Genomic DNA, 24,282 nt, shown 5'->3' on the forward strand with positions numbered 1-24,282 from the left:
AACTTCAGGACTTTTTCAGAAATTTGTCTCGGAAAAATTTGATTTGTTAGTATTCACCGACTTTGTTACCATGGCAAGCAATTTTTGACAGGCAGTTTTTTTAGAAAGTATAAAATCCTTTTTTAAAATAAAGAAAAATTACTTTTATTACCGTTACGTTAAGGTAGAGGTGCAGTGTAACATTAGTAGGAATACACCGGAAGTGGCTCCCCCAGAGTTTGGTATTAGTTGTCACAGGTTAAAAACTTGTTATCACACAAAGCATTTTTTATTTGGTTACTCATAAAGAAATCTTAAAGGTGTAAAATCGTGGCGAATACTACATTTTCGCTGGAAGTTACTGCATAGCTAAAAAGACGAATTGAAGTCAGCTAAAATCAGATGTTTAGAAAAAGGACTACGAAATGAGTACTTCCATGTTTCAGCTTTTCATTATTTTGTAGATAAGCAAGATACTTTTAGTCGCTGCAACAACTATTTCATAAATCTTTGTAATAAATTATAAATTTTGCGGCAATACCCAACCGTGTACATTTTTTTATGTTAAGCAAAGTTGCGACTCTTTACCATCAGTGAGGCTTATTTAAAGAATTTATAGACAATTCAAAAACTGATACCCAGTTACCAGAATATTCTGGAATGACGACCTATAATCAAGCAAAGTCTGAGTAACTATGTTGCATTGATTAATCGAGGAACTAAAGAACAACTCATCAGGTCTCTGAAAAAGACGGTTAAATTCTGCTCAACCCTTAGAAGTGTTCAACATACCTGATCTGTTGCTTTCATAATCTATTTTGTCAATGCAGCCATCATGAGGAAATTTACTGAATATACTCGGCTTTTCCGTGGTAAATGGACTGTATGGAGGCGTTTTTCTGAAATGTTGCTCATCAAAGTTTGATTTGGTTGCACTGTCCGTTATTTCATCATCACGCATGACAACAATCTCATCATTACGATCGGAGGGCTTTGAATCCTTTATCTCGTCCAATAATTGTTGCTGCCGTTCTATGAATTCAGTGGGATCAATTTTGCTGGTTTCTCTAGCCTCCTTGATAACACTGGCTGAGTCTTCAACTGAACTTGTGCTTCTCACTTGTTTTGAAGATACACCACCTACAATGGAACACACAGCTATTTGATAAGTACACTGTACAAAGTTCTTTTGCAAATCACAGTAACAGCCAGAAACACGTTACATGTATTTAGCACGATTAAGCAAAATCCGTTGACAATTAGGCGAACATTTTTTTTTTAATTCGCATATACAAAGAACTACATAAGAGAATGTAACATCATATTTATTCAATTGCGCATATGCCAGATATCGACATTTAAAGCCTAGCAGTATGCAGGATGTTTGTCCCATGAACCAAGTTAAATGGCCTAAACTCCTACGAGTCTCCTGTAGCTCAGTGGTAGAGCATCCAAACTGTTAATTGGAAGGTCATAGGTTCGACTCCTGTTGGGAGAACTCAGATTTTATTTCTCCGCGTAGAAAAGTTATTCTAAATTTTAAATTTTACATATTTTTATTGTAATTAATCTTTTCTTTTTTTTTTTTGTCTATTGTACATGATTCACTCGTACGACTGCGAGGTATGATGTCTAATAAACGATTTAGCGGGGAAACCCAGAAATCCAACATGGCCGCCATTGGCAATCATGATGTAATAAACACGCCACATGACGTCATAGATTCGCGTTGTGAACCTCAAAGGAAACATCTCTGGACATCTGATCTATCCTCGAAGTCTCATAGTGGGCCCATGAACTGTCAAAGGTTATAAAATTTTGCCAAAAATGAGGGCAATCCAAAGAAAACAGACAAAAAAATTCCAATTTGTTTCCTATTTCTCTTTGGACTGTACTTGTTTTTGGCACGTGGACTGTAACGGTTCATTCATTCAAGAACTAAAATCTACTTACATGTAGAATAAGGGTTACATTATTGCAAACACTGTTGATGCAAGAAGTCTGCCTAAACAAGCAAGCGTAGATACAGGAAAAAATTCCTGTTCCATTTCCACTTCCCTCACTATGATAACTATCTTAAGTTTCTGCTTATCATTTTGTTGCACTTGTAACTAATTGACAGGAGCTTTTCAAATTTTTACAAAGGACAGTGGGAAACACTAGGAAAATATTTGTTTAAAGAAGTATATGACTGTATACATTCCTCTTACTAACCTCGTTTTCTCGGTCCGTACTGTAAGTTACGGATTCTCGTTTTTCCCCGTTGATTTATGGCCGAAGCGCGAAGCGCGCGGGCCATAAATCAAAGGGGAAATAACGAGAATCCGTAACTTACAGTACGGACCAAGAAAACGAGGTACGTAAGATATTTATTATATCTCTGAGGGTAATCTGGCGCACGACAAAAAAAGCTAGTTGAAGTCAAGCGGTTAACTGCCACGAATGATTGGCATGCGTCAAATCCCAAAACACGAATTAATCTTACTGGCTGCTTGCACACAATACAACCATTGCAAAAATCAAGTGTACAAAAACCAACAGTTTGAGAAGTTTAATTCACATGAACAACATGAAGACTTACAAGAAAACGGTCTTCGAAATAGTCTTTTGTAAACACTTGAAGAAGGAATTATCCGACGAAAACTGCTGGGAAAAGTGAGGAACATACAGCATTCAAAATATTTGTTTACTTGAAAACTAAAAGGCAGTGTTTTCTACAGTACATGTCAAAATGTAAGACTTAAATGGAATAATAACAAATGTGAAGGAAACACAACGGAAAAGTTTTTCTAGCCGCTGCCATCCAGTCTTGGTCGCTTCGCTACATTTTCTTCAGTGCTGCCGGCTGGATCTCGCGGGTGAACAGTAAATACGCAGTTTGAAATTGATCCGATGGTTGCCGACGCGAAGAATGAATGGTGCGGCATCGCTTGAACGCTGAAACTGCTCTGGTTGAAAACTGAACCCTGCAACGAACTGCTGCTATGGTTGAAAGGAAAAACTGGCTCGTGAATGCATGATCTTGGAAGAGGAACTTGCTGTCGACAAGCAGTTTGTCAAGAGCATCAGCAGGTACGTTTTTCACATTAAAGCTTCTGTTGCTCTGCTCCTTACAAAATGCATGTTTCAAATTTTTTTTCATTCATAATTTGTCTTCTTCAACGTGTTTTCAGATTTTTCAGAGAAAAGACTCGAGCCCGGTCCGCCATTTGTTGCTGCCCTTCCTCTAAAAGCTGAAGGAAGTCAATTTGAAAGTTTGGCATACTTTCTTCAGGGTTCTGTTGTTTTTCTCTGTTTGTTCGCAACTCTTTCAAGTAAGTATCAACTTTTTCTTCACGAGACATGTTGGCAACAAAATGTTGTACCAAATTTTCAAATTTAGCGGGCCGGACAGATGGCCGTACTGACGAATACGGCCCACAAAATTGACCAATCAGAGCGCACGTACTAAGTGAGAGATATAATAATTTGACTTACATGTGTAAAATCACACTTAGCAGCAAAGTGCTTACAACATACCATCTCTGCCCCATCTCTGCTGTGTTATCACATTTTCATAGTCCCTCTTACCAATGACTTCATAATCAGGATAATCAGGGAGTGCACTGGATAAACCAGACTGTGTTGTGATTGGAGGTGTATTTCTGAAATGTTTCTCATCAAAGTCTAATTTGGTTGTACTGTCCGTTCTTTCATCATCACGCATGACAACATCCTCATCATAACGATCAGAGGGCTTTGAACTCTTTATCTCGTCCAGTAATCGTTGCTGTTGTTTTATGAATTCTGTGGGATCAGTTTTGCTGCTTTCTCCAGCCGGCTTGATAACACTGGCCGCGTCTTCGACTGACTGCATCTTCAACTGGCTGCGTCTTATTCTCACCCGTTTTTTTAGATACAGCTTCTCGATGAGTACACCGTACAAAGCTCTTAAGCAAACCATATGCAGTGACAGCAAGAAACACGTAAATCTGTTGACAATTAGGCAAACGTTTTTTTTAACAAAATCATTTAATTCGCATAGTATGTCGCATAGTATGTGGAAGTATGTCGATGACGTATCGTTGTCTGAAGGGCTCGTAAGAAATAGCAACTCAACTATCCAAGCTAGTCTCGATACCATCGCCTCTTGGAGCTCCAGTAACCGGATGAAACTTAACGCTAAAAAATGCAAAGAAATGCGGATTTGCTTCCTAAAGGATCCCATAGAACTCCCTCATTTGAAGATCGATGATCAACAATTAGAGCTTGTAACCTCGCATAAAGTACTTGGTCTGGTCATTCAGAATAATTTAAAATGGAACAATCACATTGAATCTATTGTCACCAAGGCTTCTAAACGCCTTCATATACTCCGAGTACTCCGTCGAGGGGGCGTTGAGATTAATGATCTAATTTCCATCTATTCCGCCCTGATACGATCCTTACTAGAATATTGCTGTGTAGTATGGCACCACGCTCTTCCCTCCTACCTCTCACAAGAGTTAGAACGCATATAGAAACGTGCGTTCAAAATCATAGTTCCCGCGCTTTCCTACTCAGAAGCTCTTCATTTCCTAAATTTAAGAACATTAGACGAACGACGTAGTGAACTTTGTGTTAAAACTCTTGAAAAGATCTCAAGAGGAGGACCTCTTGTTAATCATCTTCCAGTAACGAGAGAGCACATGCATCACTATCAAACGAGAAGCGCTAATAAATATACATTAATTAAATGCAGGACAGAAAGATTGCGCCATAGTTTTTTTCCCAAGCACTATTTTAGCTTTCAACGATCTTTAGATTTTGACTTTATACCCAATTTTTAACTTGCATAAGTATGAATTTATTTGTAATTTTGATATGAAACTTATTGTAACCCAGTCCCTCATTGATTGATTAACAGTATGTAATTCTTATAGTTGTACAGTTGTAACCACATTGTAATTCAGATTAACTGCGATGATGATGGAATTAACTTTCTTTATTATTATTATTATTATTATTATATACAAAGAACAAAATAAACGAATATAACAACACGTTTATTCCATTGCGCATATGCCACATATCGACATTCAAAGCCTAGCAGTGTACAAGATGTTTGTCCCATGAACCAAGTTAAATGGCCTAACTCCTGCGAGTCTCCTGTAGCTCAGTGATAGAGCATCTGAACTAGTAATCGGAAGGTCATGATTCGACTCCTGTTGGGAGAACTCAGATTTCCTTTTTCCGAGTAGAAAACTTATTCTAAATTTTAAATTTTAGATATTTTTATTGTAATTAATCTTTTCTTTTTTTGTATGTTGTACATGATTCAGTCGTACGACTGCGAGTTACGATGTCTAATAAACGATTTATCTTTTGTTTCTTTATCTCTCTCAGTGTCACGGACTGAAAAAATACATCATACTATGTACATAAACGAAAGCTACACAGAAACCTAAAACCTAATGATAATAAGTACAATAGTACTTTAATAGTACAATAGTGAAGTAAAATTAATTAAAACGAAAAGCTGAAAAAGGATTAACAGACCGTCACTTTTGCAAAGGATGACTCAAGATTGGAAAATGAAAAATGTACATAAAACTACAACAATTACATACAATAGTACTAGTAACAAGTTACATTTGGACAGCCTTTTTTTCTCTTGCATTCCCAGAAATATGATTTCGCTACTAAGAGCAAGTAGATCGGTATATCGTGGGGTTTTTTTATTGTCATAACCCCAGGTAAAACATCTTGTTGGTTTAAACGATAATGTTGTTGTGGTAGAGAAGCCGAAAGAAAAGATTTGAAGTGTGTCCCAAATTGCCTGGAGTGAGTACAATAAAACATACGATGATTACCGGTTTGAGGTCCTACCTTACAAAAAGAGTGCTTTTCGACTTCTATAGAACTTATTTTTTTAAGTTGGAGTTAGTGTAAAGAATGGAATTGCAATGCTCTCAAATAAGGTTCAGATTAAACGAGATGGAGCAGACTAAAGACTTCAGTTAATTGTTTCTCTGTGAGGCTGAAATCACTCTTTACTCTTTGAACATATTTAAGAAGTTGTAGTTTTTTACTCACTATCCACACATTCATGCACACAACTTTATGGCCATAAACAACTGAAAGCTGGTCTCCATGTGGAATGTGCGAGCACATGAAATTACACCACAAAAAAAATAGACTACTACAATACATTACATTACATTACTACATTTGCATTACATAACATAAGATTATATTTGCCTAGCTCCCAGGCCTCTCTCCTTTTTTCATCTTGGTCAATCCGTTTCGGGTCACGTGGTCCGAGCGAAAAAGCGAGGCGTATACAAAAATAAAAAAATTGAGGCAAATGTCTCAATTTTTACTGGCGCGAAATTTAACGTTGAGCTGTTCGTACCATGGCGGTAAAATCGGAAGAAGTGGTAAGTTAGAACTCATTTTCGAAGCAAATGCTACGGTCAGGTGTATAAGAGTAGTTAATTCACCTTGTTTTTGAAAAGGAAAATAATGGACTATACGGTACGGCCTTATCCTCTAGAAAGCGCCTTTTCAACGAGCAATTTGAAGATAAGCATAAGTTTATATAACTGGGAAATGAGCGATCGGATTCACTGTTGGAATCATCATGCTGTAATGAAAGGCTCTCTATTTTCAACCGGTTATTTACTACGTTTTTAGAAAGCGAACTAGAGAGTGTGACTGAGCAATCTGGTAGTTTAACAACACCTTTGAAGGAGAAAGACAAAGGTAAGCCTTCTTTTAAGTTTGAACTTTATACTTTCCACAACAGACTACGTGAGGCTTCTATTTTTCTTCATTTTTGCATCATACAGCAAGAGACGGTTTTTAAATTTTGATACATTATCCGGTTTAAGATAAAAACTTAATAGAATTTTTATTTTTCAGTCCCAGTTGTTTACATGTTAAAGCTCCGTCGGAATAAGGTTGCAAGAGCTAAAATCGATCGCAAGTGGTCCACGCATTACTTTTTCAGGAGTTTGAAAAGATGGCAACAATCGATCCACAATTACACATGCATCCACAACGGTTTTGAAACCATAATCAGGGAGCTTAAGGAGGCTCGAGGCAGTTTTTTTGGACTTAGGGTGGAAGTTTTGAAATTACAATCACACATACAAGATAAACTTTGATCTCCTTCATACTACATCATCATTTCAACATATGATCAAAGTTAATTTTCTCATCGGTTTCCAAGCAACAGCTATTACCATAGCAACGGAAGCGCATAGCCTCTCATTTTAAACATTCTCGATTATCTCGAAATCTAGTCAGACACTTTATGACGAAACTTTAGGGATTGAAACTACTCAATCTAGACAACTTGTAGATGAAATTAATAAAACATCTGTAAGAGCAATTTCAAGTAAATAATGAATCAATTTTTACGGGGTGGTTTTCTTTATTTCAGCATTTTTCACCAATATCTCTGGCCGCGATCGGCGAAAAAAATCGCCAGGTGTGTCCGCATCAATTGGTGGCAAAAATCGCTTGCGATTTTCACTGGCGATCAAATTCGCCGCGATCGGCGTATAAAATCACCAGGTGTGTCGCTGGCTTTAGGTAAATTTCTGGGTAGTTGTTTTTTCTAAAGCTTCAAATCCCTGGGGTTTGAAGGTCAATTTCGCTCAAACTTGATAGGGATATTGCCAGACGATGACATTACACTGTGATGGTCATTTTACAGGCGGGATCGCGCTTTGTTGTAACATTTTGAGCTACTAAAGTTAGTATAGCTGCAAAGTAGTTTGTGTTCAAGCACTAAGCTTGAGAAGCTTCCTTAGTTACAGGATCCTATTGCCTAATAACATCTTTTGTGATGTTAAGGTAGCAAATTTTGCAATTTCAAGACTCATCAAAAGTTATTGGCTTCCAAAGGAGTAAAATGTGGAATTTAGACTTTAAAACGTTCGATCCTCTTTTGAATGGTTTTTCTACAATTAGATCAAAATAGATTACTCAAAGTGTACCCCCTCGTGTATTTTTTTATCAGCATTCTATATCCGTGACGAAAGCTTGGACACAATATTGCAGCTTTTTCCGTCTGTGAAAATCGTATAAGTCAATATTCAAAATCGTTCCCATTGAGTCAAAGCTGTGAATATAATTATGATAATACGCTATATTTTGGTGCGCATAAACGTCCTGTAATTGCAGTCCAGGGAAAAATGGATTTTATTCTGAATTGCTTGTCAAAAATGCCGGTTTTGAAAAAACGAGCTCTTAAACGTAAATAAATACACCCATAATGAGGGCAGGGATCCTGTGCGTCCCTAACGGGTCAAAACTATATTTTATAAATGAATTTTTAAGGGTTGTTTACCTGATGTGCAAGCAGAATAACTTAATGATTTTGCTATAAGTTCATCCTTGCAGATTTGTTCTTCAACATTCTCAACTTTCTCAGATGTCCTTGTACTTCTAGCATTAACAGGGTTCTCATCAAAGTCTTCCTCTGGTATAACAGCTTCAATGGGTACAAAGAGTGCAAAATCTGTTTTACAAAAAAACATTTGTCTACCATGAAGCTTGCCAGTGCCACGCCCATCCCTTGTGTCCTGTTTAACAAATACACGTAAAAACACAATGTAAGCCTACACTATACTGCACATGTAGACATGGCTCGCAACTTTATTTGACTCTTTGGAAGGCGGGAGGTAGAACTGATCTAACACAGACACTGAAGGTGTCCACAGACTACATAAATCGGCCTGTTTTTAAAATTTCAGACTGAAGCACAGCAAGTCTTGTGCTTATGCTTCTTTAATTTAAAGGGGATTCAAACCTTTCATATACAGTACGGCTCAAAAGTAAGTTACCATTTGCGTCTCGTTTCACGCTCTACGCAAAAAATGCATCGCACGAGATTCACTGAAGCGAAAATTATGGCATAATTTACGAGTGATTTATTCTCAGATCTCGTGAATCCTTCTCACGGTAATAAGCCAACATTTTCATCAACATGCAAATTATCAATTCTCCATAAATTGTTGGACACTGTACCCTGAGCTCCATCAACCACGGTTCCATCTCAACTTTATCTTACCAAATTCATTGGAATTCTACAACCAGGTATTGGTATTTTAAACCTTTTTCTGTCAGTGCTATTACTAACAGTAATCAGCTATAGGGGTGCGTTCGACCCCTTGCATTATGCAAATTAAACAATGGTGAACCCCCTTCCAATTCAATTTGACATAATTCGTTTTAAGCTTTATTGTAATATTATTTTTATGCAGGTTTCTTTATTGGTAGAATCCTCATCCTTACAGAATACTTGAAGTTTTCTTCCGAAATTAATACCCGCCTTTTAACCGGAGCGCTAAGGTAGTTTGTGAGCGGCCCGCTTTGAAAGAAAGAAATCCAGTGTAGTCACCACTCAATTTCTTCTGCAGACCAAAATGCTGAGTAATGCTTGTATGAAAAACAAAAGTTAACACACAGAGAATAATCTAAATTTTGAGTATTACAGAGATTTATTTTCCGCTTTCCCTCTGAAGCTCTAGTTTACATCAGTTACCAATAACACGCGACCTGCCGCCTTCAAACGAGTCTGATAAAAATGCGTTTTGGTGGACGTCAATTAAAGAAAAACCAGCAAAATTATTTTGAATTCTAACAAGAATTCAAAGCAACCTGGCAAAAAACTTTGATCTTTACCCACTAAGAGTGTTGATTTCCGAGTTGTTGTTGTAGGCATGCTAAGATAGAACCTGCAACATGAGCTGGTCGCGAACAGAAAAATGATACTAATCCCCTAATTGACGAAGCTTCAGCGTAGGGCTCGGTTGAAGCGGTGTCTGCAAAGACGACAATTCTAAGTTAGATACAATATTGTCTTCTAACAACTACTGCATGTACATGTAGAAAAAGAACAGATTCCTAAATTGAAGGAAAAGATACAATACGACGAATATGTAAAACTTGGGGGAAGGGAGGAGGGAGAGACATACATGGAGAACCATGCTTGAATGACATTGGCAAGCAGGACATAACATGCGGTTATTTTTTTACCAATAACAACAGATAAAACTACCAAAACACAAGATTGCTGCAGCAACACAATAAACACAAAATAGGTTAATTATACTAATCAACTTACCCGTTGCAAGAAAAGAATTGTCCACATTTTGCCATTACAGTTTGTATCTTGGCCAATGTAACTTACAGTTTCCCTAACGGGGAAATTGCTTTTTAATAATGTCATGTATGCTTCATTATTTTGGTGCTGTACATTTGTTTAAATCTTTTTAACTTACCAGTTCTAAGCCAACCATTGTCCGCGATTTTCCATCCCCATCTCTCTCCTTCCCTATAAAACGTACAGATCCCCGTAAAGGGCGATTGCTTTCTAAGAAAGTCACAACTCTTTGATCAATTTTAAGCATTTTCTCGACTTGATCCTCAAAGCCACCCTGAACCCAATTTTCTTCATTCTTCCCTTTCAAGAATGATGGCATAACAGTTTCCTTTAGTCTTGATGCAAAATTACTCTGGTGACCTTCTGCCCTTTTCCAAGATTTTGAAATGGAATCATCTCGTGGTGTTAGTTTATCAAGTCCAACAAACACAGCAGAGTCTGCTGGACAAGTAAAATAGCGCTTGTTTCTTAAAGTTCCATCTGATGTCCCTTGGCCTGGGTTATCCTACAAAAAAGAGAAAGAAAACATTGAAAACAAAATTAATAAAGTACATTGAGCCTTAGAATTTTTTTTGATTGACTGATGAACTGACTGACCGACTTACGCAAATACACATCCATATTAGTACCTACAGAATAAATCAAATTTATTACTGCTATACACACTGTATTTAAAATACTGTGTACTCTCTGGAAGGGTAATATCCAGACAGCATGGTGATTAAATATGTTTTGACTGAATTGTGAGATGTTTTGTTAATGAAATTTTCTTTTTCCATTGTAGTTCACATTTTGATATCGCAGACTCCGAAAACTGGTGTTACCTTTCAGTATTAGTAACACTAGAACGTTTTGTGTTAGTCTAAGCAAAGAATAAGGACTTAGGCTTCGTTTATATGGAGAAAAGTTGTCCCGGGTAAAAGGGTCACTCGTCTACCCGAGCTACCCTGGGCGAGCCAACTTTTCCTACATTTCCCTACAAAACTTGGCGAGCCATTTACGTGAGAAACAAAAAGTTGACTCGACTGGAAGGGTGACCCGCCTAGCCGGGGCACCCTTTTTCGATGTTAGGGTCACCCTCCAAGCCCGGCCAACTTTTCTCCATATAAACACTTTGGCTCGCCCAGCCCGGTCAACTCCGTCAAAGCGAGACAATCAAAGCATGCACGAGTGCTGTTGGCTCGGGCAAAGGGGTCGACTATTTTCTCATATAAACATTCGCTAAAGTTGACTCGGCTGGGAGGGTGACCCTCTCTCCCGGGACAACTTTTCTCCATATAAATGGGATCTTAGTTTGAGAAAGTAGTGAGTACAAGCCTTCAAGAGTTCCATTTCAAACAAAGCCCAAAGTGCAAGTCAGGGTGTGGGGTGGTCAGTTTTGAAATAAACTTTTCAGGGCTAGTTCTATTTTACTTAACAAACGCACCACCGTATGCCTAGTTACTATAGGGTGTTGCAGCGTGATGTTTGTCACGTGACTTGTCGACGTCCAAACCCCAACTCTAATCCAAAACTAACCCTAACTCAAATAAATGACCCAACGGCCGAAGCAATGACACTAATTCTGCAATCCCAAAAATAACCCTGGGTTAGCGTGAAAGTCAGCAGTTGCTGTTTTTTGAAGGTGTCAAATGTCCAGGTTACGTGATTTGAATTGTTCCCAGGTCTACAAGTGATCCAGCACCACTCATCAGTTTGTCGCTGTGGAATTGCAGATTTTATGGTATTTGTTCCCATAACCCTCTGAATCCTGGGTGTGTGCTATTTTTTTCAATGACTTTTTGACAATAAATAGCTTGAATCACGTAATTTCTCAAAAAGTGTGGGCTCAGGCTAAATTGTCACGTGACGTAAGTGACGGCTGTTGTTTGTTTGAGCGAGTGCACGAGCACAAATCTGGTAAAATCATCACCTTATAAGTGTTTTTTCGAACCATTTTCCTCTGCAGAAGCCCCCATTCTGGCAGTTCATTTTCATGAATCAATTTAGAAAGATCATCTTATAGTGGCGGTAGGGCCGGGCAGGGTTCCAGGAGCCCATCAAGGCTCCTAAGGTACCTATTTCTTTTTGGTGAAAATTAAACTTTGAAATGGGACAACAGAAACTGTTACAGTAACAATATACAGTGAATGAAGGAATCTCTTGATGATCATTTTGCTATTCTACGTCGATATCTTCAGTGTGGCAGAAAAAAAATAGGGAGGCTCATTAGAATAAAGGCGCTTACGTAATTGGGGCGCTCATTAACAAAATCACATTCGAATTGTAATGGGGGAAGATACTCATTAGAAAGGGAGCTACTCGAATCATTCCAAAACATATTTCAGATATTAAAAGAAAAAGAAAAAATCTCAAAGCAATGGTCACACTACACAGCTCTGCGGTATGGCCAATGTCGTCACGGGTGGGCACAGTCATATCACGTAGGCAGTGGCAGCCATGCACAGCTGTTTAGGCTGATGAGGCCTTTTAAAAAGGCCAAAAGAGCTGTCCATGGCTGTCATTTCCCTGGTGATATGGCTGTACGCATGTGTGAGGTAGATGGGAAAGGACGGCATCGCTTTCTTGGTCGGATGAGGGGGGAGGGGGAGGGGAGTACAAGCCTATAATCAAGTTTTGCTTTGCACGACAAGTTAACTGGGGATGAAGAGCGGGCATTTGTTTCTTTCTTTTTGGACTTCTTTTTTCAATCCATCCTCATATTCAATCTTCCCACTCCACAAAACACGTAAATAGCGACTGGGTACGAGTCTGGGATCCAACAGTTATTTAAAGTTTAAAGAGGATCTACTTCGGAAGCTGTCTTGTAATGAACGTTCTTATATTTTATCTATTTATTTATTTATTTATTTATTTATTTATTTTAGCGTTTTGAGCCTGAAAACGTTCTTAACATTTCCTTAAAGTTGTGCATCGTTTGCTGTGATGTGGTATCACATTGCTTGTCACATGGTTGTGTGGCTTGCTCTGATGCCGAGACTGCAAACTGAGTTGTTCTTCAGTTTATCATGCAATAAGAAAACCACATCGTTAATGTTAAAAAACGTCCCTAAGTATTTGAGTTAATTGTCCTGTTAGACTACTGTTAGATTTTTTTTTTACTTTTATTTATACTACTCACAGAAAAAAAATGAGCAAAATAACGATTCTTAACTGACTCTCAGCCTGGGTATGTTCTTAAAATTTTGGTTAATGAGACTGAACGTCCTTACAAAAAAGAGTGTATTGCAACAGAACACTAACATCCCTAATATCAAAGAACAAATTCTCCTATCTTGTCTGTATACATTTCTTATAAAAGTACTGAGGAGAAGTAATTAATTTATAATTTACTTGGGTCAAGATCATATCCATAATTCCCATGACCTCAGGGATTGAATTAGCATTGATACCAAAAGGAGGAATTTGATGAGCACTGCAAAAGTAAATGAAGCAAGTGAAAGCAGCAGATAAAGTAAATGATAAGGCAAGTGAAAGCTCTGATGATGATGACTAAACACTTTCAAATTTTGGGGAAAAAAAACAGATGTAGGTAACTAACTTGGCGAAATTTGAACAAAATTATATAATTCTGCTACTTCTTTTTCAGAAGAACGTCCCTTAAGTTAACTGATGCATTTACATTGATTTCCTTTTGTGCTAGTTAGGAAAAACTGTGATCCATCGATAAACAAAAGGACCCTTCTGTCAAAATATGTCAAAATTAAAGAAAGGTATTCTTTCTGTTAGACTTTAACCTCCATCTATCAAGACCTTTGTTATATTTCCTTGTTTGCCAATTGTTTGATAGTTTTCATGTTTCCGATTATAAACAACTGTATGCCATATATTTCATGTAAAATAAGTGGTTCAAGCTTTAAGTTGTATGTTAATCCAGTTATGGATTGATGCAGTTTGAAACTGTGAAGAACACTTTTAAAGCTACTGTAAATAGTTGAGGCAAACTCTTACACTAACTTCTCTTGTGCTTTCGAAACTTCCCATGTGCATCTCTTTAACAAAGTATTACAATTAATTTTTTTGTGAATGTACACAGTATAGTGGATGTGAGATGGTAAATAGGACATCCCCCCAGGCACATGGTGCCAATTTGGCTATAATCATCCCATATCCAACAAGTGCTGGAAATGTGGCTAGATATTGCTGATTTCATTTTGCAAGAAGACCAGAAGACAATTTAATGGCTGCTATTTGCTGGAAATGCCAGATACAATGGCTGATATCTAATAGGCTGCCATTAGCCAATCAAAACTCTTGAATATATATGATTGATTTGTTATCATGGCTAGAAAATAAAAATAAGGAACTGTTTCACCAAAAAATGAAATGTAGTGGTCCACCAAAATCAAACTTTTAGCCAACCACTGATAGGCTGACACTCATAGAAAGCTAATTGGTAAACTGTGTAAGGAGCTGTACATACAGTTGTTTTGATTTGATTTCAGTGGCAAGTTTTGCAGTTATTTTATGAGCTACTTGGGGATTGTGGCATTGAGGTTTTGGCTTATTTCTAACAATAGTTATCTTAGTAATTTTTATGTTAGACTTGTAGTAAATTGCAGTTTAACCAAGTATGTCAGTACAGGGATTAAAGCATTTCATTATTGGCATTTGGCAGAAACCATAATTATTCTCCACAAATATATTCACTAAAGCTCATAATGCACCATCATTTCTGAAATATCTTCAGTGGATGGTTTCAAGATTATTATTAAATTAATATTTTTGGGGTATTCAGCTGAATTTTAACTAGGGTTTGCTGGGTAAGCAAAGCCTGACAATTTTCTATCTCAACATTGATTTAATAGCAATTTTGTTGAATAATAGAACAGATTGCAAGCACTGTCACCATTGCTTACTAATTAAATCAGTGGTCTAAAATTTATCCCAGTGAAGCAGCTGTCAAATTTTTCACAGCCAAATGAACATAATAAATAAACAAGACGCTGTGGGAGCGTTTACTTGGGCGCCGTTGTATTAGGAGTATCTGAGCATGCACGTTAGTTCAGTTGTGGTGACAGGTGAACGATAAAAGATTCGCTGGGAGTCTAAGGCATCATATTTGCGATAAATGTGATGTAGTTCGACTGAAATTGTCACGCAAACAAAATAAAACATTACTCTCTTTAATACTAAACACGGCGGATTTTGTGACCATGAGGTGCATCTAGGATAATGATGGATTTTGGCGACAAAGGAGTATTTACGGTTCCAGTGGTAATGATGAATTTTGGCGATGTCCAGAGGGGTATTTGTGCGAATACCTTTCCACCCTGATACCTTTTTTTTCTGGGCTTTCTATGAGATATGTTCCAGCTTTTTTACTGGTAACAGCGCACGATCGCAAAATGTCATGCAGAACGTGCAATATGACACGCGTGCGAAAAGACATGCGTTCTATATGGGACGCGTGCAGATAAGGCAAACCTCACAGAACATCGATTTACAGAAAGTTAACTCAACGAATCTATTTCATGATCACTGGAATAGGACAGAACTTTAATGACAAAAACAAAGCGCTCTGTGAGTGACCAAAGAATGAACTATTTCAAATTATGTCTACAGTTATTTGCAAGAAAAGAAAATAAACTTCACTCGCACTGGAAGGTAACGCAAAGGTCGAAGCCGGTACGTTTATTCTTTTAGTGGTTTTGCGTGATTGCCAATGGACAAAATATCATGACACAAAAGAGACTGTTTCCAGGATTTAAAAGGGCTTTAAATGAAAGAAGCTGGGTTAATAAAGTGGAAAGACACTGCAGCTCCCGTGGCGATTGAATAACAAGCAGAAACCGTCCAGTTTTCCTTCCAAGAACTGCCGAAAATATTTTCTTTCTAAATGCCGCGTCGCTGGAGGCAACTTTATACACGTGAACGATTTTGGTTGCCTAGCACGTGACCAATTTCTTCCCGGTGTTTCCAGCATGGCAATAGGCCATTTTACAGTTGTCTGCTTTGTGACCTGGCCTTGCGTTGGAAGCGAGGCTGGGGGTGACCTTGTTTTGATACAAACCTCACTGCTTTTCATATGTAAATACAAACTAGTTAGCATAAAAACAGCATCATCCACATATGAAAAGCAGTGAGGTCTGTATCAAAACAAGGTCACCCCCAGCCTTGCTTCCAATCCAGGGCCAGGTCACTTAGTACACAACTGTAAAATGGCCTATTCCTTCCTGCATCCAAACGACGGCTTCTTTCAACATTTTGTAACATTGGAAGGGGCTTTCAGTTTTGCTAAAGCCCGGGTGCTAAAGTTGCTATTTTGGCTTTATCCAACATAAAAATAAAAATGTGTTTAGCCTTGCGGTACTCAAATGTTGTTGGTATGAATATGCAAATTTTCGGCGTTTACGTTTGTTCCAATGAATCGACCTTATCGCTAACACTCGACTCCGAAGGAAAGATTTTTTTTTTCAGATTCTACATTTAGCGTGTCAATTTGGCGTGCCCCTGCGTTCACCTTTTTCCCTGTTTTCCCGTGAGGATCACATTTTGGTTTTATCCAAGTGAACATAAATAAAGAAATTAATTCGTCAAGCGTTGATTGTCACTGTGCATTAGCAAACTTTCAGTGTTTACATTTGTTCTGGTGAATAGATCTTATCGCTCACATTGGACCCCGAATGAAATTTATTTTCAAAGCTTTAGTTTTAGTTTCCTACTTTACCCTAAGCCTTTCACCCACGGAATGGTCTTGAATCTTTAAAGTTAATCGAACATTTTCTATTTTATATTGCGGCCAGAGAAATGAAATGTTTTGCTCGGCTGATTCTACATTTAGCGTGTCAATTTGGCGTGCCCCTGCGTTCACCTTTTTCCCTGTTTTCCCGTGAGGATCACATTTTGGTTTTATCCAAGTGAACATAAATAAAGAAATTAATTCGTCAAGCGTTGATTGTCACTGTGCATTAGCAAACTTTCAGTGTTTACATTTGTTCTGGTGAATAGATCTTATCGCTCACATTGGACCCCGAATGAAATTTATTTTCAAAGCTTTAGTTTTAGTTTCCTACTTTACCCTAAGCCTTTCACCCACGGAATGGTCTTGAATCTTTAAAGTTAATCGAACATTTTCTATTTTATATTGCGGCCAGAGAAATGAAATGTTTTGCTCGGCTGTATGTAAATTCAGTGTTTATGGCCTGATCTTATCGATTACGTTTGACACCGAATGGGGATTTATCGAGAAGAGCCAAAAGAACGTCTGAGGTTAATTGAAGTCAAACTTTTGGAAAATATCTGCCCTGAAAGGAAAGTTGCCCCTTAGTTTCGTTTAATGGAAGGATTAGCAGACAACACACATACTAGCAGTTTTCTTTTAAGAATACGATAATCGTTGTGTTAATTTTACGTCCTTGTTTTTTGTCCCGTAATGGCGGCTTATGATGAATACCTGCAGACTCGCAGACTCGGCCGACATGTAGCGCACGCGCACTAGATCACTGCGTTTTGGCACGTACGAAGAAATCCTATTAATTATTATTTTTATAACTTGGCGCTCCGCCCAAGTAATAATTATTATTAACATGTAAAAGGGAATGTACAACATGTATGCCCGTTAGCTTTAGAAAGGGCAGAGCAATTCATCTAACCAATACCAGCCTCACCCAATCTGACAATCAAAGTATTTTCCCTATCCAGTTTTTCATGTACAGCCGTATTCCTATCATGCTACATTATGCCCAATTGACGAAACCAATAATCAATATAATCAATTTGGATTGATGATACCCAACAATAATTTCATCTTTTCAATGGGTCTACTCAGGGTCTAAAAACCAGCCCCAAAAATGTTTGTTTCACTTAACAAGCTCACAATTCAAATTGCTCATTTTGACTCAGCGAAAACAGCCCAAAAGTTACCTGTTTGATTGAAAAACAACAATAAAAAAAATCACGCAAGAGTTTTTAAAATGCTATGATACACATTCATGAAATGTTAGCTGGGTTATGTCTAGCATCATCCTCGGAGACCCAGGAGCAGATAGTTGGGTCAGAAGGAAGTCAAAACTGGTAAGTTTACAAGAAAGAATGAGTAAGCCCCTCGGATGCTACTATAAACTGAACTGACCATTTCTGTGGCCAATCGGAGTTCAGCTTCTTTCGTGACTCCTTACACAAAAGAGCTGACCGGCAAACTCTGTTGATCGCCTGTCAACCAAAACTGGTCCGGCTTGTGCAGGAGAGTTTTCCTCTAGAAGAGTTTCTATCACTAAAAGGGGGACCCACAAAACTGAAGAAATCCCCAAATTTAGCATGTTCGCAAGCCAAACCTAAAAAAAAAAACTGGGAAAATTAGCCTGTGGACTAATCGTAGTTTGAGGGGGCCTAATCTCTTATTAGCTCTCTGTATCTTTTACACTTTTCTTTTCTTGTTATTTTATATTGTTTATTTATTGCATTTATGTGGCAAAATAAAGTATGTATGTATGTATGTATGCTGAGCGGGCAGGTGACCTACTGCAAACAGACAAGTAAGAAAGTACGAACATATATGCCACACACATCTGCACAGATCCAAAAATTCAAACTAACTGGATTGCCTAGACTTGCCACAAGTCAACTTCTATGGAAACCAAGACCAACATAACATAAAGAGTAACGAGGGAAAATAATATTGGAAGTGCTTTTAGAAAGTCTCTATATTGCCTAGAGTAGTGGTATTAAAACTAGACATAGGCAGTATACGTATGATACGTTGTCATTTAGAGAGCAACAGTGAATTGCAATGTTGTTTTGGTCAAGGATGGAATTGAGATTTTAAGTATAAAAATACATTTCAAGTTCCTTAGAACCACTAAAAATACTAAAATAAGAAAGTTTGTTGTCTTGATTATTACATGTCATAGGTAAATGATTTATGTTGCATTTTACATGAGCAAATGGTCAGTCTGAACTGAATGAAAAAAGGCAGGCCATAAACTTGCATTTGGGAGAGTCAAGTGTTGCTCAACCAGGAACATTGCCTTAGCAACCGTGCTCTCTGGTTTACAACAAAATTATTAAAAACATAGCCTAACTCTGAAAACTACCGTGTAGCCCGAAAATTTTGCAGGAGTTTTATTTTGCGAATTGGCGAGTTTTTGCGGTTTGTGGTAACTTATTTTTTGCGGTTCGAGATGACTGAAATTTTTGCTGGGAACTAATTTTTGCGATGCTCTGTTCAAGCAGCGGAACATTTAAGTGGAAGAAACCTTAATTTTTTTAACTTTTATTGTACGGTATGTTGAGTCACAGTTCACTCTACTTACATATTAAAGACATATCACTCAGCCGATGATAATAACAATCTTGTTCAGTTGAAGTTTCAAGAGTTGAAATAACTTGTGTGCAGGCCGCCGTGGAAGCGTCACTAGAGCATGGTTGGTCTGTTTAAGTCCAATGTTTATCCCCCCAGTGGCGCAGATCTATTAAAAGTGGAGTTTTTAATTTGACTGAAGGGAGTTAATTTTTGCGGTGTTTTATTTTGCGGGTGTTTTTTCTGCAGGAACTAATTTGCGGATCGAGGTCAATTCGCAAAATCCGCAAAAATTAGAACCAGCAAAATTTTCGTGCTACACGGTAGTCACCACCACTGGCAGTGTTCAGGACAGGGACTGGTGAAGGTATGTATGCTCCTTCACTCTGTTTGCAACGCCTTGAACTTGCAGTTATTCCAGCCATGATCGAGAGGTTTCTCTCAAATTACAAACCTCCACCGCCCATAAATTTAAAAGCAAAGCCGAAACAAAACCAAAAAAAATAAAGAAAGTATGAAACCAAGAGATGTAAAAAAGAATTCAATCCATCATGGAAAACCATGTTTGGCTGGCTCGAATATCACATCGTGAACAATGAAGGTAGCATGTTCTGCTGTATTTGTAAATGTTACGACCATTCTGGTTCCTTTTCTGTGGGTAACCAAACCTTCAAGTTAAAAACAGTGACAGCTCATAGTAACTTGGATCGTAACATATTGGCATGGCGGCACAAAACGTGCGTGAACAATAGTCACACCTGCACGTGCCATACTCTTCACACTGGCAGTAATGGAAAAGTGGGATTGGTCCTGGTTATCATCATGTTTGGTGCCGGGGGGGGGGGGGGGGGGGTTACTACTAAAAAATATTTAATATGGGGAGGCTCTGCCTCGAGGTCCAACCCCTTACCCTTTTATATACCATCTTTGGCAGAAAAGGTACCCCTTTCGTATACCTTCCATTGACAAATGTTACCCCTTTCAAATACCTTCCATTGACAAATGGTACCCCTTTTGTATACCTTCCACTGGAAAATAGTACCCCTTTCACAAAACTACGAGGTCTTTCACAATAGAGATCTGGCAAAATTATCAGCAAATTTAATTCCTGCGTTTTGTGGACTTCTGAATTCAAAAGCGGGGGTAAAACTGAATTTGAGTGAAATTTGAAGAGGTTTTAAGAATGGATAGAAGAAAGAAAATGATTTTTGGAACACTAAAAGACAGTTGATACCCACGCAAGAGCACCCCGGGTTTCTAGTGGACTAACTTGGTATCCCTCTATTAATTATTAACTACAAATTCTAACTTTAAAACTTTACTAAATCTTCAATATTTCTTATTTCTCTTAATTTTACTGCTCTTTTAAGAAAAACTATCTCCTCCCAAATATACCTAAAAATCACCCAAAAATTTACAAAACACCCCAAAACATTGATTTGTGTAATAAGCATAGGGATTTTGTATTGCTTGAAATGCGAGCGAGATATTTCCGTTGAACCGATTTTAAGCAGCGTGAAAACGGCTTTCAGGTAGACCCCCGCCTTAAAGAACACTGCATCCCCTTTCTAGCCCTTAGAATGTAGGCCCTTTTGAATACCTAAATGACAGATTTCCCTACCCTTTCATATACTTTGACTCATGAAATCGCCACCCTTTCATATACCTGAAGCGTGAAAAAGGTATCCTTTTTGGGCGGAGTCTCCCCGTACAAGCAATTTTAGGGAGTACCCCCCCCCCCCCTTCCCGTCTATGGAAGGCCAAATGGTGCAAAATTCAAGAAATCAAATTTGATCACATTCAAGGATAACGATCACATTCAACGACCACACTTGCATTCAAGACATGAAAATTAATCAGATCCAACAGGCATCTCGATCATATTCCAGGTCATACATCACATTCAACAAGAACATTCTAGACATTTACATTCAACACATCGAAAATTAATAAAGTTTAATGAGCATCTCGATCACATTCAAAGTCATGCATCACATTCAACGAACTATGGAATTCCAAATGCTGCATAAATCAAGAATTCAAATTTGATCACATTCAAGGATATCGATCACATTCAACAATCACCATGACAACAAATCCCAACATGCTTTGTGCTAATGACTATGTAGCCCCGAGTGCATGCTGGGAAATATAATTTGCGAGTGAACTCAATTTTTTGTGGTTTCAATACTGTATACACAGGTTTTCAATTCTGTAAATCAAAAGAACAACTTCTAAGGAACACTCAGCTGCTTAAAAAGTCAGTGAGTTCATAGCGAAAACATTCCTGTTCGAGATTGTGTGAAGTCGAAAACATATGCAATTGCAAAGTGAGTCCATTTTCCGTCAAGGTTCGGAATGCCGAAAGCTCACCACAACAGGTTACGAGATCTCAGTCGGCTTTACTCGTACGGAAGATCCTTGTATTCAATTCAAAATGGCTGCCGCATCTCTCACACGTGGATTTTCAAGGTGGCAGTTTGTGGTTCTTGGAAGGAGAACACAGGTTTTCCATACTGTAAATCACAAGAACAACTTCTAAGGAACACTCGGCTGCTTAAAAAGAGGAAATCAGTGAGTTCATAGCGAAGAAATTCCTGTTCGAGAGTGTGTCAAGGCGAAACATGTGCGATCACAAAAGCAGATCTGCAAATCATCGCATGAGCTGTAGACGTTCTTGGAAATTTTTGCGTGCTACTGGAAATCCAATTTACAAAATACTACCAGTTTGAATTTGAATTTTACCGTGCTTTATGTTAAATTGATCGATTTGCCATATTTCAAATAGCTTTGGCGAAATTTTCGAAAAACGAATTCAGTTTAAGACAGTCGAGAAATTGTGCTTTACAATGGTGACTCCCAATTTGCTTGGATCGCTTCACGTAGCTTCACTCGAGGCGAAAATTGTACGAATTTGCTTTTTAGGCATGTACACAGGTCTGTCTGAATAAATTTTTCAATTAAAAAAGCTTATTGTTTGTTTATCTGTGTGTCTTGATTCATGGAATTTCTTGTGACCATGCGATCTTATGTAAACAGCGATGTAAACCACGAGAGAGCCAAACCATATCTATTACTGCCCCCCTGTGTTTTAAAGTGTAAACAAACGATCAAATTACGCTGCACATTTTGGCAACCCCTCTGAATTTTATATAACATTGTTTTTTACTGCAATAGACTGCAATATTCTACAAAAAATAAGGCAGTAGCCACATGCAGTCATAGACTGCCTTTTATTTACAATGATTTTGTGTTGTTTTACACTGCTTACTAGACGGAATTAGAACTCTAGAGCAATATATCGGTTATTTACTTCTAAAAGTTTCTCTTGGACTGCATGTTCAGCATTTTCTTGGTCGCTGACTTTGCTACAGATCATAGTTTGAACCCTACCTAGAAAACTTGAGCCTCGCTAACGCTTGGTCTATAACACATAAATAGTTATACACAAAACTTGCATGATCGTTTGAGAGATACCTATAACAACAGTCCAAAAATTCCCCTTTATCACTTGAAAAATAACCTTCCTACAAATTTACAACCCCACTAACATGTAACATACACCTATCGCAGTTACCCCCAGCTTTGCAACTTTTTCATAAATGCACAAAACGGTAATCAATAAAGCAGACAAATTAAACCTACATTACTGAAATGTGACAGCCACATATCTTTTATTGATCTTTGAAGAGATTCCCTTTCATTTTCTTACAATGACCTTTTTTAGGGTCACTCGAACACAGACAATAACTTTTCATTATGGTAGCTGAAACCACATGCACTCCTTCAAGTGCCTATTTTTTTCCTTAAGCCATAGAATAGAAATGTCGTTGAATGTGATCGTTATCCTTGAATGTGATCAAAATTTGATTTCTTGAATTTGGCACCATTTGGCCTTCCATACCTGGCCGGGGTTTGGTGGTACATCAAACTCACATTGACATATATTAAACTTTCTAACAAGTAAAACCTTACAGTACATACTTACAGTCAGTTCGACTCCAAACATTGTCCCATTGCATGATGGTAACTCTCCCTTGTACCTCACAATACCAGGCAATTTCCTGGAAACGCCTTTTACAGTAACGAAAACCTCACTTTTTATTCCAATATTTCGCCCACAATCAAGGAGTGCTTTGTCCGCGTAAGTCCGATATCTCTCTTCGAGTGACGAAATGGCCAAAAGCAAGTTGGCGTCTTCCTCTGTAAGTGGACGTATACATGCCATGATGAAACATCCGAGTTCGAGACGTAAGGACTTGCGATCAATTCCAACAAGGGGTTTTCTTGAAAGGTTGAGTTCGAAAGGGGGAAGATCCTCAAATAACTCACCCCGTAATACTTGTGTCGGCGTTTGTTTTGTCGACAGACCCAGAAACAGTAAGTTTCTCTCTTCAGTGTACCCCTCACAATTCTGGACGAGTATATACTTTTGGGAAAATTCTTCCATGTTGTTTTTAAAGCTAACTAATCTGGCTACAACGTTGTAAACACCAACACTATGCAGTGTCCACAAGCCATTTGCATCAAGGGCATGTCAAAATTTACGCTGCAGCGGAGCGGCAACCTTCTAAAGAGCGGAAAGTACTGGGAATTTCCCTACCTCGATTTCATGTTTCTATGACGAAGACCGTCACGAAATCATATAGGCCCGGATAGGCCCGTTGAATCACAGGCAGCCCAAGTTCGCGTCACTAGAGAGCGTGTAATAATTAATTACTAGTGGGCATGATTACCAGCCATTGAGAATTTAAACGCATTATAAGACTTTGTATGGGAAATAAAATACTGTCGATTATGAAGTTTAAAAAACGCTAAATTTAACTTTCATTCAATAAAACGAATAAAACTGCCAAGTTCGCGGCGTCACTAGAGAGCATGTGATAATTAATAACTAGTGAGACGATGACCTTTGAGTGCAAGCGGT

At 38.1% G+C, this 24,282-nt stretch overlaps 1 protein-coding gene and 1 non-coding gene across 2 annotated transcripts; one reads left to right on the plus strand and one right to left on the minus strand.

Moving 5' to 3' along the window:
- Window positions 1–745: 745 nt before the first annotated feature.
- Window positions 746–23,871, minus strand: LOC146489728 (ubiquitin carboxyl-terminal hydrolase CYLD-like). Its single transcript, XM_085103262.1, has 4 exons — window positions 23,344–23,871; window positions 10,233–10,619; window positions 8,297–8,531; window positions 746–1,119 (listed from the first exon to the last, which is right to left on the minus strand). Exons 1-4 carry the CDS (start codon window positions 23,803–23,805, stop codon window positions 746–748), a joined length of 1,458 nt encoding a protein of 485 aa, XP_084959388.1. The 5' UTR covers window positions 23,806–23,871.
- Window positions 1,405–1,477, plus strand: Trnan-guu (transfer RNA asparagine (anticodon GUU)). The gene has a single exon. It is a non-coding gene; the product is annotated as a tRNA-Asn (tRNA).
- Window positions 23,872–24,282: the final 411 nt, after the last annotated feature.

The sequence above is a fragment of the Pavona decussata genome, unplaced genomic scaffold (assembly GCF_977016875.1).
Source record: "Pavona decussata unplaced genomic scaffold, jaPavDecu1.1 SCAFFOLD_3, whole genome shotgun sequence".
Classification (NCBI taxonomy): domain Eukaryota; kingdom Metazoa; phylum Cnidaria; class Anthozoa; order Scleractinia; family Agariciidae; genus Pavona; species Pavona decussata.